An 18,369-nucleotide genomic window follows, 5' to 3' on the forward strand; every position below is an offset into this window, starting at 1 on the left:
TTATAATACAAATTAAGAGGCATACGAGAAAAACCTTTTATCGAGAAACCCAAATCAAAATCCATAAAATGTATTAGATTTATTATCAAGAGCATAATCAAGTAGTATCAGAAAATAAAATGCAATGCATATGATGAACATACATACCTAAAAGTAAAAAAAATATATAGAAAAAAAGAATGACAAAAAATATTCTTACCAAAAAAGAGAATGCCAAAATAACATAAACAAGTAAAATATGAAGCAATGCCAGGAAAATAACAAAAATAGGTAAAATATGCCAAAAAATGAATTCATGCCAGAAATATCAACAAATAATTGTTTCAATCGATAATGATGTGCTTACTAAAATATCTCATCATTGATGATGTCTCGAATGCTCAAAAGGTCATCGATAAAGTATCACCCAAAATACTCACAAAAAAAGTCACAAAAAATAGTCACCGAAAAAATACCAAAAAAATTTGCCAAGAAAAACACGATAGGGCAAAAGGGATTGGAGATCACAATCAAAGCCCTAAAATGAGAATCGACACTTTTTAAATATCGAAGCATCGCATTTAATGCTAGTACAAACATTCACAAAAAAATGAAGAGATTCGCATTTAAGTTTTCATAAAATTTGTGAATCTCATGTAGAATGTTGGAAAGTCCACAAATGATGCATAGATATTTGTAAATGCAAGCATACATTTGTGGATCTTCTTGAAGAGTATTTATGCAGGTTATATTCACAAATCTATAGGAAATTCGCTTCTATGAAAGGTAAAAAGGTCCTTTAGAGCCAAACATTTGTGAATTTAGACATGGGGCGGATTTCAAATTTTGTGGGGCATTTCAAAAAACGCATAAATTTTGACATATAATACCATCATTTTCCATTATTTTTACCATATTTCTTGAATCTAAATCTTGAAGTTGTATGATGCATTTAACTAGTTGATTATGATATTTATTATTTTATTAAATGTAACCCAATCATATACTCGTTTACATGAGGTATAACAATTTTGTGTGATTGTCTAATAGTTCTAACTAATGCATTCACATACTTTCCTTTTATGGGGGGTTTGCAAATTGTGAGATTTTTAGGAAAAAAACGTTATTTTCCCGCACACTACAGCCATTTTCTGTTTTTTTTTTGTAAACCAAGAGAAAACTCCCTCTTCACCTGCCGCACATTGGCTGACCTCCAGTTGGTAAAACCCTTGAAGTCCCCCTGCCCACCGGAGCACCCAGCTTTGGCGGATGCCACTCGTGGGTTTCAAACTTGTGACGTCCCATCAGCTTGGTGACATTTACAAGTCGTCCCTACCAGATGAGCGGAGCCCTTGTGGGCATTAATGTTTACTAGTTTGTATGAACTTGCATATTACCATATTTGCACTTTTGTTATACACTCCGCGTGTATTTCCCGATCACGTGAAGCAAAAAAGTCTGGTTTCTCGATTTTATGTCCCAAGACATTTCTCATTTCTGTTTCCCTTCCTGGCAAACCTTGGGATAAACAAGTAAATAGTCCATGTCATCCATGGTTCTAAAATTGCATCATATACAAAAGTTGGTTTTGAAACTGATTAACAACCAGTGTCCCATATTTAGGGTAGGATGTCCACAGATTCATTAATAAGTCCATATCAGATCATTTCTCAAATTTTGAAAAAAGGTCTGTCTGAACAATTGTTGGATTCATTTCAAGATGAAACAATCAACAATATCCAAATAAAAAGCTTGGTGTTAGAAGAAATTTCATGACGACAAAAAAATACAGGAACAAACCCTTCATCTGAACAGCTATCAACACAATCACCAGTCCGTGCATCTAATTTTGCAGTTCTATTTCTCCACCTGTACTCTCTTGTCCCTTATAGGCAGCTCGATGGGCGTCTGTGCCTCATGTGGGTGGTCGGGACCTTTGTAAACCTTGAGATGTGTAAAAAGAGCTCTTCCCAGCTGTTAATTGCAAATGAAGATTAGCTCAAGAAGAAAACTATATAAGTTTACAACTTTATTAGTATAAATGATCTCAAATCCTGATTAGTTAAAGGACCTATTTTGTTACCAGCAACAAAACATGTTTTTAAGCATTCCAATATTCACTGTAGGATATTAAACTTTCAGTTGTCACAGTATGTCTACCATGATAATTGGGGAAAAGACGGACAGTTTTATTAATGGATTTTATTAAAAAGGGCTACAACTCATTACAAATAATGAAAAAAGACCAGAAGGATATATAACTAAATAAATAATATTTTACCATGATATAAGAGGAAAAAAACCATTTTAACACATTATTTACACATTTCTTCTTTCTATCATTTTCCAAGTTCCCAATTTATAAATACTAAATATGGACGTAAACATAGAAGATGAAAGAAACACAATCATCAGACTAAGTACAAGACAAAATACCAGATGATGCAAGAGTTGAGACAAATGCATGGGAATAGAACGAGATGGGGGCTCATTCATCCATAAAAAAGCATCGCATGCCATGAACACCCTTCAATGGATTCTACTGAATTTGCTGACAAGCATACTGGAAGAAACCCAAAAAAAATGAAGTTTCATGTTTAGTTTCTGATGGAACATATATCTGATTTTGATAATTCTGGAACTCTCATATTTCCTACAGTACTTTTTTCATGTCAGGAAAAATGAGTAAAAGGACCTGAGAGCTCATCAATGTAGCAAAGGAGTTCAACTGCCAAGTTTGGGTCTGGACATGGGTTTCCTCATCAACCTTCTCAACAAGAATAAAATCAGTGACAAAGATCGCACATGGCAACCATAACATGTATTTTGAAGAAATGGGGCATATGAAATGTTTGAATTAAGAAAGAGGCACAGTAGTATTTACCATGTAAAATAGAGTTACAAATAGCTTCATCCATATCTTCTGCTACCATGTGCACCTTAACTTGTATAGACAATTTACTCAATGAATGTATCAAATCCAACCATATTTAATGCTACCACTTCTCATTTCTGCTATGTATACAGCTACATTTTCAGGTATCTTGTTTGCCTGGCTAATAACTTCAAAAATATCATCTCACCAGATGGCAAGACCCAACTAAATTCTTATTTGATCCAGGAAATGTTCCCAGCCAAATCCTAATTTCATGCTGAGATTGAATGGATGGAAGAGTTGTGGATTACCCTTGGAAAAACTCATGCTTTCTTTTCTTCCAAATCTCCTACCTTAATAGTAAAAAGCCACCACCTCCAAATCGTGTACCACATGCTTCCAATTTTGAGAAACCATCTCCCAGGGATAAGCTCTTTATATGTTTCGAATGGAAAGGAAATCCGTGTTTTGGCCAAGCCAAAGCATTAAGGGTTTTGATAAAAAGGACATGTGAAGACGCAAAGCACCATCTGTCTCCCTCTCCATATCTATGTGTGTGTGTGTATCACCTGACCACATACACACACATATGAAGAAAAAGATTAATAAATGCAAAAGGTAAGCAAGCATGCATGTCTATTATGTTTCTATCATCACATATAGGTTTACTAGTTTTATATGCATTAGTTTCTATGGACTACATTGAGATATAGGAGAATTTATAGGATGCACACCTTTCACTTGTATTGATGTAGAATTATAGATAAGGTTATGTGGCTTTTATGTATAACTCTCGCTTCAGGGAAAGCTTAACATAGAGCTAGATAAGACTTACTTTTGTGAATTAGACATGAAGACCTCATTGTTGGTTGTAGATGCAAAATTCATGAAATCATGCTCTCATTTTGTTGAGAGCATTACAAAAAACAAATCATGTTTCGAACCAAGCGTGAATCAGCCGAATCATAACTCATATAGAAGAATTTGCTAATGGCAGTTCCATTCTTCTTCTATTAGACTACCGCATTCATCTACCATTATCAATTCAATTTAGCCATAGCACTACATTCTAGAATACATTTCCCATCATTGATTACCATGCACCGTCATTTATGTTCATGGCTTTGTCCATATTAATACTGAAATCAGTAAAGCTTGTGGAAGTTGTAAGGTTTAGCCGTGATAACAAACTGGCAGTTGATCTTTAGAAATTGGATATACTAGGGGCAAGCTCCTATTTTATGTAATGAGAATCCTTCTTCCTTGTAACCTATATTGATGATTTCACAAAACAAATGCAAGCATTTTTCACCGAAAAGAACTCACATTTTTTCTAAATCTGCCAACTAGAGATGCAACATTAAACCTCTAACAAGAAAAGGAGCCTTTTCTATCACCATCAGTAAATTCACATGAAGGCGGCCTACAAGGAAGCTACCTGATTTAATGCCCAACAGAATTTTGGGCACTGACCCTATAACCAGAATCATCATAATTTTCATCCAACCTTGTCCTGAGAACACGGGTAGGCTCCTATTTTCAGAAGTACCAATTCAGCTTCTTGAATAAGGATGTGATAATAAAGCACAAATGATTTCCAGAGCAACTACGCCAAGAGGAGTGTTCTATTTGTGGATATCTATGAACATTTTTTCATTTCAAGCTCCTTTTCCTGTCTTCTATGTTCATGATGATTTCAACTGGTTCTTAATTCAATGTTCTAACTAATGAAACTAACAGGACAGTATTTGTATATGCATTTGTTAAAAGTGATGCAGTACTAGTTTTCAGCTTCTACTGTTCTTATATATTCTCTTGGGTAGAGATAATTTATTCAAGATGATGATGCACATTTATCTTGACATTTAAATTCATGAACTTGTGTATCTTCTTCCTCAAAAAAAGGAATATATATATATATATAGAGAGAGAGAGAGAGAGAAGAACATTTATCATGACATTCAAATTCATGAACTCATGTATCTTATTCCTCAAAAAAAAGGAGAGAGAGAGAGAGAGCAGCCTTTTGGCTATAAGTCATCAATGTTGTAAAATATAAAACAGAGTTTGGGAAATATTTTGCCTTTTTGTAATACAAAATCCAAATTGATCAAGTTCTAGGGAATTAATGTGATCATTCTTTTATCTATAGAAAGAAGAATATCTAGATATGAAGACAAGTATACAAAATCAAAATTGACCAAGCTCGAGGAAATTAATGTGATCATTCTTTTACCTATAGAAAGAATAGTATCTAGATACAAAGACAAGTGATCAGTTTGCCTTACTCTTCCTTTGGGAAGCATGCCCCGTACAAAATCCAAATTGATCAAGTTCTAGGGAATTAATGTGATCATTCTTTTATCTATAGAAAGAAGAATATCTAGATATGAAGACAAGTATACAAAATCAAAATTGACCAAGCTCGAGGAAATTAATGTGATCATTCTTTTACCTATAGAAAGAATAGTATCTAGATACAAAGACAAGTGATCAGTTTGCCTTACTCTTCCTTTGGGAAGCATGCCCCGTACGGCGTGCTCAACTATTCTTTCAGGGATTCTCTTTTGTAATTGATCAAAAGTCTCCACCTTCATACCACCTGGCCTTCCTGAGTGCCTCCTATAAAGCTTTTGGGATCTCTTTTTGCCAGAAACAGAAACTTTTTCTGCATTCACCTTTGCAAACAAATTAAAGACTATCAGTTCATGTAAAAGAATAACAGATATCACTATCTGAGCCCACACCATGCCTAGTCTCAGTACCAACAAAAGATAACATGCTTTATAATGAAGCCAACAATATAAATCAGAATTTTTATCTGCACTTTTCAAGACATACGGAAAAAATGCACATTAGATGGTGTTATCAGAGTGACCACTCATATTAGGAGTGGGCAACAGGCCGGCCCCGCTAACGGACTGGGCCATTGATAAGACTGGCCCATCAACTGACGGAATGGGCCAAAAGCCTGGTTCAGACACGGCCCATTGGGAAATCCCCGTCCCACAGCCCGCCCGTTCGGCTAATGGGCCTAATCAGGCTGGTCCAGGCTGAATATATATATATATATATATATATATATATATATATATATATATATATATATATATATATATATATACATATAATATATATTTATGTTTTATTTATATATGTACATAAAAATGCTCTCTCTATTCGGGCCCAGCCGGGCCAAATTTAATGGCCCAGGCCCGGCCCATGGCGGGATGTGCCAGGCTGGACCGGGGGCTACCGGCCCATTGCCCACCTCTAACTCAGATCCATTTTTGTTTCTGTTGTCATATGTACATGCATCGTTTTAATGTTCACATGTGCTGCACATAACACGATCTAAAACATTTTCTGATGCAGGATTTCCCTGGCAGAACTCAGATAAATACCCACGGCATTTCTTGCCTTATCAACACGGACAATGTGCTCATAGCAACTTTTTTATATAAAAATTCCAGATAACTGCATAGATGCTGTTTGAGTTTACAGTTAAAGAATGACAAACGTAAAGTCCATGACTTTTTAATATGTTGAACGGGAATGCCAAAAGAAACAAAAGTAGACTCTTTCTGAAACATGATTTCAGATAGTCTATACAACCATGACTTCGTGCAATTCTCAAGGTGTCTATACCTCTGTGTGTGTTGTGTGTGCAAGAGCGTGTGTGTGTGTGTGTCTGCGTGCGTGCATGCACACAAAAAAAGTTTTATATTACTTTTATGAACACCTCAGAACTCTTGATAAAGTTTTTAAGGCAGGGGAAAATGAAAACTATTAGAAATTGGAGATTTTCTTCAAGTTTCTCGAGATCAGAAGAAGTCACTAATATATGATAATTTGATAAAAATAGTATGAAATAATCATGATAAAGTTGACATAAGTAATCTTTTCCATGTCTCATGGAGTCTCCAAAATTACGAAAGATTTAGGGAATTTTGCAACTTTAAATGCATAGGCACATGCATGCAAGTGCACAGGTTGATTCTTGCAAATTTTTTGGTATGGGAATATCTCAGATCTTTAAGAATTTGTTTTACCTGAGAAAATCTAAGAAAAATATTAAAAAAAAGAAGAAATAGAAAAGTAATTTTGACTTTTTAGTTATTTAAGACAATATCAAGATAATCTCATGACAAATTAAATCTTGCGATATCATGATATTTTCAGGCTCATACTTTTCAGAGCTACAAGTGCTTTCCGAAAATGGAAGATATATGTGAAATTATAGAGATGAGGAGAAAATGTACTTTTTTGTGTGTGCACAGAACATGCATGTGCATGCACATTTCATACATAATTCCAAGGAGTTGATAATGATGAAAATAATATATCCTTGAAACTGTCATAGAGACATGCCACTTAGGGGGTGAATCGGGTGCCGATACAACATGACATGGATTCGCGTAGGACACTGTCCAATACGCTTCACAGTGTGTCCGACATGATCAGAATATATGCCTATAAATATAGTTTTTAAAATGTTTAATGTATAATATTATATAATATATGTACGGCCATGTCCCATAATCCTAATTTTTTAAAATTTCTGCATTGTGTCTGATGCAGGGCAGGACCCGATTGGGCCCATCGTGCCACTCGATCCACCACACAGGGCAGATGAAAGACCCCGTGACTATGACTCACCTGCAGGGACGGAGCCACGACGCAGGGAGGTACCCCTGCGCACCTACGTCAGGCGTGGTGGACCTCACGCGCCCCAGAACCAGCTGCAAAGAAGGACTGAACCGGATCGTGGGTCGGATCCAAATCTAGACCCACGACCCGATCCAGTAGACAGTCTTTAAAAGGCCTGTCTAGGGTTGCGTGAAGACTACTGAAGATTGAAAAACAACCCAGCCGACTTCTCTTCTGCAGTTTCTTTTCTTTATTTGATTACTGTTTTCCCATTTACTTTTCTTTACTGTTATTGCATATTCCCATTGTTTTATTGGACATTTTGATTTAATAAAGAAGTTCAGCCCCACCGATTCACGGTGGGCCATTAGTTTTCCACTCCTCCTCCAACGCAGTTGCATCAAAGTGGTATCAGAGCAGCGGGCGTTCCAACTTCATCAGATGGCTCTTGAGGAGGGAACCGATCCGGTACAAGGCGAAGTGCGCGAGGAGGCGAGCAGCGAAGATCCCATGCTGCGTGTCATGGAGGTGTTGACGAAAATCCAGGAGAACGTGTTGCGCGTGACCCGAGATGTGGCAGGCCTATCGAAGAGGCTGGATGGGATGGATGATCGGTTGACAGCACTTGAGGCGCGCAAGGGAACGTGCGCAATACCAGGTGCTGACGTCGATGAGGGCGTGTTTGCAAATCTGAACATCCAAGGGGCTGAATCACACCAGCCGATGCCTCTACAGCGAGTGACCCCGCCTGTTTCAGCATCCACGAAGGGTCCAGACACCTCGCGACAGCACCAGGGGATCCCACCAAACAATGATGCCCTGGTGAGAGCACCCCACTCCCGACAAAGGCTGACTGCGCCTGTTTCACAGGTGGACCCGAGCCTGCAGGGGCCCAGCGGTACACTGGGTCCACCTGCAGGCCAGGGTGCATGGCCAGGCGCAACAGCAGGTGCGCTGAGGGTCGGCCCGAACCTACAGGGCCCCAGTGTTGCGATGGGCCCACCTGCGGGCCCAGGATCGTGGTCGGGACTCGCTCGGGCTATGTCGCAGGGTGAGTTGAGTCGGCAGGGGCCCAGCGTCACGCTGGACCCTGCTGCTGGCCCGGTCCTATCAGTCCAGTTTGGGAGAGACGAGCATTCCTTCCCTGACCCCACACGGGGAGGCTCCGTAGCCGCGTCCCTGCGAGATGGAATGGGCAAACCTTTGTTGATGGATCCAGATCCAAGAAGACCCAATCCAATTGGTAATGCAACAGGACCCAGGCCTGTGTCACTGGGACCAGCCATTGGGTCTCAGGGAACGGGTTTGGGTCTAAACACCCCTTACCCAACCTACCTAGTTGGTTCCGATTCGCGGGCAGCCCCGAGCCAGAACCAACCCACTAGTCCCGACCCTCAACAGATACCTCAGACCGACCCTAACCCATATCGGATTCGGACGGAGCTCCAGTTTGGATTTGAGCCGGGTCAAAACCAGACCCATAATGCTATGGATCGGGGATCGAGTTCAAACCAAGCATCTTATCCCCACAACTCGAACCTCGATCCAACCCACTCATATCTGGGTCCGACGAGTAGTGTAGGAGTGGGCCCGATTCACATCCCATCGAGCGAGTCAACCCATCCATATACCCACCAAACCCCATACCTATACCCATACCCAAACCCAAACCAACCTGCTTACCCAAACCTGACCCAAAACCCAACCAATATCCGGCCCCATACCATACCCATAACCCACAACCATATTATACCAATCCTACCCGTCCAGCACCAGAAACTCAACCGAACCCTCCCCCGAACCTTGGACTTCTCGTCATTCCAGTACCACCATACCGGCCACAGATGGTGCCCGCCCACGGGCAAACTCGACCGAGGCAATGTCATCAGGAACCGGCGCGCCCCGACCGCCGACCCCCCATCGAGAGAGTTCGACAGCACCAGCATCCAGGCGCACAATACCACCATATAGGCAATGAAGCAGCTTGGGACGACGACATACTTTGGAACGAGCATCCTGCAGGGATAGTGGAGCCGCGACAACAGAGACCACCAGACCACTCTTCCACCTATGGCGTGAAATTGGATCTTCCGGAGTTTGCGGGGCGATTCGACGCGGAGCAGTTTTTCGACTGGTCTTATGCAGTGCAGTTTTTCTTCGATTATCACACAGTTGCTGAACACCGCCGTGTCTCGTTAGCTTCTACACGATTGAGAGGCCTAGCACAGACATGGTGGGTGAAGCTACAACGATCAAGGGAGCGGCAGGGATTAAAGCGCGTACAGTCATGGGAGGAAATGCAAAGACTGATGCAGTCAAAGTTCGTGCCTTCGGATCACGCCGAGCGAGCCTACAAGGAATACCTGACCCTGCGCCAAGGTTCCCGAACTGTAGCAGAGTACACCGCGGAGTTCCATCGTCTTTCCCTGCGTGTGCAGATCGAGGAAACAGCTCGCCAGCAGGTCACGAGGTACATTTCGGGTCTCCGCCCAGCTATCTCTGATGATTTTAGTTGTGTCACAGTCGAAACATTAGATCAAGCCAGCAGTTATGCCATGAACATCGAGGACAAGCTGAAGCGGAGGCAGGAATATCGGACGACCCGTAGTGAGCCCTCCAACCGACCCAAGCCGAGTTTCCCAACCAGGGGAGCAAGCTCCCCTAGTGACTCAAAACCTAGGACCGACCTTAGCAAATCTGACCAGTCAGGTCCAGCTTTCCACACCCGGTCCAAAACCAAACCTACTGAGTCGGCCCTTCGTTGCTTTAGGTGTCAAGAGTTAGGACATGTCGCGTCCAAGTGTCCGACCGTGAGCAAGAACACCCATCTGGTTGAAGGGATTGTCGAGTCCGCAAGTGAGAGTGATAGTGAAGACAATTCATTAGTTGAGGTTGAGGATGAGCGAAGAGTTATAGAGTTCGACGGCAACGTTGAAAGTTTGTTGTCCATCCGTCATGTGTTGACCACACCCCGAGAATTGACCCCATCGAAATGGTTAAGGAATAACATTTTTAGGACTCGATGCAACTGTGAAGGTCACGCTTGTGATGTCATCATTGACACCGGAGCATGTGAGAACATGGTATCTGAGAGTGTGGTGTCTACCTTGAAACTCAACACCGAAAAGTTATCCCAACCCTATAAGATGGCCTGGTTCAAGAAAGGAAACGAGGTTCCCATCACTCAGCGTTGCCTAGTCCGGTTTTCCATGGGGGAACACTACCACGATGAGGTGTGGTGTGATGTGGCCCCTATGCATGCATGTCACATTCTTTTGGGACGTCCCTGGCAGTTTGATCGGCAGACCACTCACGATGGCCGCAAGAACACTTACTCTTTTATCTTTAATGGCCAAAAGATCATCCTTCTACCAATCCGGGAGACGGGTTTCCCCACAGTTGACAAACCCGAGCGAGTCCCCCGAATCGCAGGCCTCTCGTACCGGCTTTTCCTGGACCACTGCCAGGAGGATGGCTATTGTTATGCCCTGGTGGCTAAGCCAGTGATGAGTTCACATGTGTTCATTCCCGCAGATGTTGCCCCTCTTCTTGAGGAATTCCACGACGTTATGCCGGATGACCTTCCTGATGGATTACCTGCGACAAGGGTGGTTCAGCATGCCATTGATTTTGTACCCGGGTCGAGTCTACCCAACCTTCTCGCTTATCGCATGAACCCCTCCGAACACACGGAGTTGTTAAGACAGGTTCAGGAATTACTGCAAAAGGGTTTCATTCGTGAGAGTGTTAGTCCGTGTGCAGTGCCTGCCTTACTCACTCCCAAGAAAGATGGGTCCATGCGCATGTGTGTTGATAGCCGTGCGATCAATCGCATCACCGTCAAATACCGTTTTCCCATTCCTCGTCTAGATGATATGTTTGATATGTTATCCGGTGCCTCCATTTTCTCTAAAATTGATTTAAAAAGCGGATATCATCAGATTCGTATACGCGAGGGAGACAAGTGGAAAACAGCATTTAAGACACATGATGGACTGTACGAGTGGTTAGTCATGCCGTTTGGGTTGTCTAATGCCCCCAGTACCTTCATGAACATGATGACCCAAGTTTTGCGTCCGTGTCTTGGGAAGTTTGTTGTTGTCTACTTTGACGACATCTTGGTCTATAGTTCTTCATTGTCTGATCATTTGAGTCACCTGCGTCAAGTCTTAGATATTTTGAGAAAGGAAAAGTTGTATGCCAATGCCAAGAAGTGTGAGTTTATGACATCCAGTGTCGTGTTCTTAGGGTTTATTGTGTCTTCTGATGGCGTCAAGGCCGACCCTGATAAAGTCCGAGCGATTGTCGATTGGCCTACCCCAAAGACAATAGGAGAGATCCGTAGTTTCCACGGGTTAGCCACCTTTTACCGACGTTTCGTGAGAAATTTTAGTACCCTTATGGCCCCCATCACGGAGTGCCTAAAAGGTACTAGCTTTCATTGGACGCCAGCGGCTAGCAAAGCCTTTACGATCATCAAGAACAAAATGACCAGTGCCCCTGTCTTAGCCCTCCCCGATTTTAGTGCAGTCTTTGAGGTTGAATGTGATGCCTCTAAAGTGGGGATTGGCGCCGTCTTGAGTCAGAATCGTAGGCATGTCGCCTTCTTTAGCGAGAAGCTGACTAGGGCCAGGTGCCAATACTCCACTTACGATGTTGAGTTTTATGCCGTTGTACAAGCCCTTCGTTATTGGAGGCATTATCTCATTTACAAGGAATTTGTCTTGTACACGGATCACGAGGCATTGAAGTACCTGAATAGTCAGAAAAAGTTGAGTGTTCGTCATGCCAAGTGGGTCAGCTTCTTGCAAGAGTACACATTTTCGCTTCGGCATCAATCGGGTACCCTGAACAAGGTGGCTGACGCTCTTAGTAGGAAGAACAACCTGTTGATGACTATGTCGGTGCAGGTCATAAGTTTTGAACAATGCAAAGAGTTATATCCTACGGACCCTGATTTTCACAAAGTCTGGGAAGGATGCACCTCCTCCGCTCGTAACCTTGACCCCCGTTTTTGTATTCATAATGGTTACCTCTTCCGTGGCAACCAATTATGTGTACCCAATTTCTCCTTCAGACTTCAGTTGATTTCTGAATTACATGAGGGTGGGTTAGCAGGGCATTTCGGGCATGATAAGACGTTCGCTCTCTTAGATGAACGATACTTTTGGCCCAAAATGCGCAAAGATGTCAAGTTTATCCAAGGTTGTCATGTGTGTCAAGTGTCCAAGGGTCATCGTCAGAATAGTGGTTTGTACACCCCGTTGCCCATTCCTGAACGACCGTGGGAGCATGTGTCCATGGATTTTATCGTGGGCCTTCCCCGCACCCCACGTCATTTTGATTCAATTTTAGTAGTTGTTGACCGGTTCTCCAAAATGGCTATCTTTATTCCGTGCAAACGCACCACCGATGCCTCTTTAGTCGCTTCATATTATTTCAAAGATGTTGCCCGTTTTCACGGTCTACCTCACTCAATCACTTCCGATCGCGACACGCGTTTTATGAGCCACTTTTGGAAATCGTTATGGACCCTGTTAAAAACTAAGCTCCAGTTCAGTAGCGCGTATCACCCCCAGACTGATGGTCAAACCGAAGTTGTGAACCACACCTTAGGAAATTTGTTACGGAGCTTAGTGGGCGAAAATGTCAAAACTTGGGATCTCGTTTTGCCTCAAGCCGAGTTCGCCTATAACAACTCCATTAACCGGTCCACTGGTAAATCTCCGTTCCAAGTAGTGTATGGTCGGTCTCCCACCCATGTCGTTGACCTCGCCCCTGTGTCAGATCTCTCAGCTCCAGCTCCGGATGCCTTTGATGCCGTTGAATATATGCGTGACATTCACAAACAAGTCCGGACCAAACTTGTTGAAAGCTACGAGACCTACAAGGCTTTCGTGGATCAGGGTCGTCATGATGTCCAGTTCGAGGTCGGTCAACTTGTCTGGGTGTACCTGCGCCCAGAGCGTTTTCCCGTCGGTACCTACAGCAAATTAAGTCCTAAGAAGTATGGCCCCTTTAGGATCCTCCAGCGGTTAGGTTCGAATGCTTACCTCCTTGAACTGCCTGATGATTGGCATATTTCCCCTATTTTTAACGTGGCTGATCTATATGCTTACTGTGGCAACAACAAGTCGACAGAGCCGACTTCTTCCCAACCAGGGGAGTATGATGCAGGGCAGGACCCGATTGGGCCCATCGTGCCACTCGATCCACCACACAGGGCAGATGAAAGACCCCGTGACTATGACTCACCTGCAGGGACGAAGCCACGACGCAGGGAGGTACCCCTGCGCACCTACGTCAGGCGTGGTGGACCTCACGCGCCCCAGAACCAGCTGCAAAGAAGGACTGAACCGGATCGTGGGTCGGATCCAAATCTGGACCCACGACCCGATCCAGTAGACAGTCTTTAAAAGGCCTGTCTAGGGTTGCGTGAAGACTACTGAAGATTGAAAAACAACCCAGCCGACTTCTCTTCTGCAGTTTCTTTTCTTTATTTGATTACTGTTTTCCCATTTACTTTTCTTTACTGTTATTGCATATTCCCATTGTTTTATTGGACATTTTGATTTAATAAAGAAGTTCAGCCCCACCGATTCACGGTGGGCCATTAGTTTTCCACTCCTCCTCCAACGCAGTTGCATCAGTGTCCCATACCCGCATCTGCATCCGTGACATAGCCTTGAAACCATAGCCAGCTGTATTATTCAAGGTAATTTCTCATCAAGGACTTTTCTCGGAGAAATTTTCAAATTTTGGTTATTCTTGGGAAAATTTGGGAGTTTAAAAAACTGAAAAATATAAATAATCATAAAAAAAGATAAGAAAATAATAAGTATTGCATTATTTTTCTTTCAAAAATATAAAGACATAAGTTTTAAAGGGTTTTAAAATATAAAAGAAACAAAAAATAGAAATTATAAGCTTAAAATATAAAATTTTGAGTAATTTCCCCAAAGCTATTTGATATTATCGCTATATTTTGAGTTTTGGCAATATTTTGAAAATATCACAATATATTTCCGACTTAGTTGTTAAAAGCGGCGCCTAGGCGACCTAGGTGAAGCCCCACCGCCTGGGCGACTAGGCTTGGGTGGTGGGGACTTAATTTAGCGCCTAGGCTGGGACTGACTAGGCGTAAGCCTCAATCGGTCTTGTTTTCTTTCTGTTGACCCACATGGGTCATATAAAAGGGAAAAAAGGGTCCCTAATTGCCCCCTTTTCCCCCTCTCTCGCTCATCTCCAGTGACGCTCTTGGCGATCCAGTGAGCAAGAAAACCGATCGATCCAGCAGCAAATCCTTCGGTGAGCCGACATAGCACCCCACCTTCGCTGCGTTGTTGTCGTCTCCATTAGCGTCACCAGACTCAAGTAATCAGATGAGCGAGTCCCCCAGTGAGCTAATGCAACTCCCTACCTTCACTGCAATGTTGTTATCTCCATTAGCGCCAATAGAGCCATGGTCCCAGCACCACCGCACCTCTCTCTCTCAGAGAATCCCTAGGGTGTTGGGGCTTTTATTGTGTTTGCAAAGAAGCTCTTTTCTCAGGCAAGCAAACCCTAACTCCACTTTTGTTTTTATGGTTTTCTTCTTTTCTTTCATTTTTTTCTTTCAATAAAATTTTTTTAGCCCTGAATCTCCAAGTTGAATTCTTAAGGAATGGCAGGAATGGAATCCATGCACTTTAAGAAGCCCTAAATCCGAACCTAACCACAGATCTCTTAGTGTGTTTCTTTATTAGGCTGGAATTCCAAATTTGTTGTGGTGGATCAGAATTCCTTATGTATCTAGGCGGCTAACATCATAAAAAACTATATGTGCCACAGTGAGTTTCAATTAGATAGGTTTTTCTTCCTCTCTAGCATTTTGAACTTGCAAAATAATGGTAAGGTGAGATGGTAAACTTATCTGTTCGAAAATATATATGAAAACTTAACTTTTTATTGTCAGTCACTACAGTTAATCTCACAGTTGACTAATCTGAGTGGATTGACCATGTAAAATCGAGCTTTTTGCCTGCTAGGATCGGTGAATGACTGGATCATTTGATAAAAAACCTTATTTAGATGTATATGCATAAGTCAGATAGAGGGCTAAGGAGGATAGAACCCATAAATTATTTTTTATTTCATTGCTACTAGCAGCATTTGTTTAGATTGCTAATCATGTTAGCACTCTCTGGTATAGGTATCTAGAAAGTGTTGGTGCATCAAATTCGATCATCTTATAAATTGTGAATGCATGTCTGAACTTTTTATGAGAAGGAAGTGACAACTCTAAGGTTCACATTCCTATTAAATTGTGAATGCATGTCAGGGTTTAACTTATTGGGGTTCTTTATGACTTGGATGTGAACTTAATATTGTTAAGGCTTTAATTGTATTTAAATTATGTAGTTGTCTACTTGTCTTTTATCTACAATGAGCAAGTTATCATTTGTATGGTTTGTTTATTCAATTGTTCATTTCTTCTTCTTATTTGTCTATTGCTTATATAATGTCTATTGTTCATTTTTTTGTATACATGATTTTATTTTTTGTATATTGTTCATTCACATTGTTAGTTGTATGGTTTGTTTATTTAATATAATTTTTTTACAGTGTTCGACGATATGTTATGTTTTCTCTATTGCTTATTGTTGATTGATTTTATGTTGTATACATGTTTGTTATTAATTTTAGCAATCTGTTTACGTATTTTGTGTGTGTTTTATTTTTTTTATTTGGGGTACTGCCTAGTCATTTTAGGGGCCCACCACTTAGGCTCCGCCTAGCACCCTTGACAACTAAGATTTCTAATAATATCTTGTCCTTAAATCACTGATATTATCACAGTATTTTCAAAATATCAGCAATATTGTGTGGCACTGCTTGAAACAAAGTGACTTGGTCACTAAAAACTGTTTCCAATTGCACAGTGCTGCTACTTGGTGTAACTTGAAGATTCTTTAGAATAATCAAGTTTTTGCGGTCAAAGCTAGACACACTAGACTAAAGCAAAGAGTCTTGGTTAAGTTGAGAATCATCATATACTTGGCTTACGTGGTCATGGAGTTGACAGGAAATGAAGACTGCTCAAATTTGAAGAAAGGATCTAGTATTTTAATGAACATCTGGCCTCAGCTGAATCTTGGGAGGCACATTTACCCTTCAAGTCCTACTAAGCAGCAGTTGAATTCTTGGCTGTAAGGGACCAAATTAGATAACTGGATGGTAAGGTCACACTATCATAACCGAGGTGTCTCATGCTCGCATCCTGGTGGGTTATCCCCTATCTTGCTTATCAGGAAAGGCGTTGAATGAGACAGCAAGATGATCAGGTCTCACTATCTTAACCAAGAGATCTAGGGTTGGAATCCCATGGGGGTTACCACCAGCTTGTGTATTATCTTGGCTGTAATGTTAATTGATGCTCATGCTTAAATTAAAGCTATTGGTGTGAACAACCTCAAAAGAAGCTAGGGTTCGTAGCCATTAAAGCGCAACATCTTATTTCATGGATGAACAACATAACACGATACAAGAGAGAGACCCTTTTATCTCTAGAAGGGCTCTTATTAAGGAATGACAACAATGCCCTTAGTAAGTAAACACACTACAATATTACATAAGGGCAATAAAGTAAACTGTATAAAAGCTTTTAACTAAGAAACAAAAGAAAAGCAAACATTTCTATTTTAACACTCCTCAAACTCTAACTACTAGTAATTAGAGTTTGAAAGTAATAAGGGAATGTGGTTGTTTGCCAATAGAAGTGACTCCAAGCTTAGAAAGGAGGGAAAGAAAGCACAAGGATGTGAGAGGCTTAGTGAAGAAGTCCGACAACTGGTCGAAGATAATGTACAACAATGGTACCACGATCACACCCTTCACGGGCATAGCGGTAGTCGGAACGAATGTGCTTGGACAAGTCACTGAAGTCTGTGCTCTTAGCAATTTGAATGACACTCATATTATCGCAATAAACAGGAGTAGGAACAGACTCAGCTATACCCATATCAACTAACAACCATCTCATCCAGGCAATATCAGAGGTAAGATGAGAGAGAACTCTATACTCTGCTTCTGTAGTGGACTTGGCAACACATTTTTGCTTCTTATTCTTCCAAGCAACAAGGGAGTCCCCTATAAAAATACACAACCCAGTGGTTGAGTGAGAGTCTCCAAGGTCCTCTGCCCAGTTAGCATCACAGAAGCCACGAAGCTCAAGAGACGAGGTGGCAGAGAAGAGGATGGAGAGATGCAAGCTATCACAAATGTACTACAGTCACAACAGCCATGTGAGATGTACAGAGAGCACTCATGAATTGGCATACCTTGTGCACAGCATGCATGATATCAGGATGAGCGATAGTCAGATAGAGAAGACACTCCACAATGCGCCTGTAAACAGTAGGATCATCTAGTGGTTGTCCATCTGAAGCCCGAAGCTTAGCATTCAATTTCATGGGAGTAGTAACCTTTCAGGAGGAATCAGCTAACCCTGCTCGAGATGCTCAGACAAGAGGATCCCACGAATAGGCAACTTTCAATCCTAAGAAGTACCTCAATTGCCCCAATTCTTTCATCTCAAAATGAAGACCCAATCTTTCCTTAGTAGATCTAATCATCTCATCTCATCATCATCATCCCCCGTGACATGTCATCAACATACAACAACAACAGGGTAATTCCCTTTGAAGAACATACAAATAGGGCAGGATCATGTGAGCTCCTGCGAAAACCAAGGGATACAAGTATGGAGCTGAATTTGGCAAACTACTTGTGCTTTAACCCATACAAGGCTTTGCGCAACAAACACACTTTCCCATCAGAATCCAAGAGACTTGGGAGAAGCTGCATGTAGACTTCCTCCTTCAAAT

General features: G+C 41.7%; 1 protein-coding gene across 1 annotated transcript in view; it reads right to left on the bottom strand.

Annotated features, from left to right (window-relative positions):
* Positions 1 to 1,623: 1,623 nt before the first annotated feature.
* EMB1473 (Ribosomal protein L13 family protein) overlaps positions 1,624 to 18,369 on the bottom strand; it is a 40,660-nt gene continuing 23,914 nt past the window's right edge. The window contains exons 3-4 of the mRNA XM_089988245.1: positions 5,362 to 5,532; positions 1,624 to 1,953 (exon numbers count right to left, since the gene is read on the bottom strand). Coding sequence (XP_089844371.1) covers positions 1,837 to 1,953; positions 5,362 to 5,532 — 288 coding nt within the window. The 3' untranslated portion in view covers positions 1,624 to 1,836. The remainder of the gene's footprint in view (positions 1,954 to 5,361; positions 5,533 to 18,369) is intronic.

Source organism: Nuphar pumila, chromosome 15, assembly GCF_984573655.1.
Source record: "Nuphar pumila chromosome 15, dmNupPumi1.hap1.1, whole genome shotgun sequence".
NCBI classification, from domain to species: Eukaryota; Viridiplantae; Streptophyta; class Magnoliopsida; order Nymphaeales; family Nymphaeaceae; genus Nuphar; species Nuphar pumila.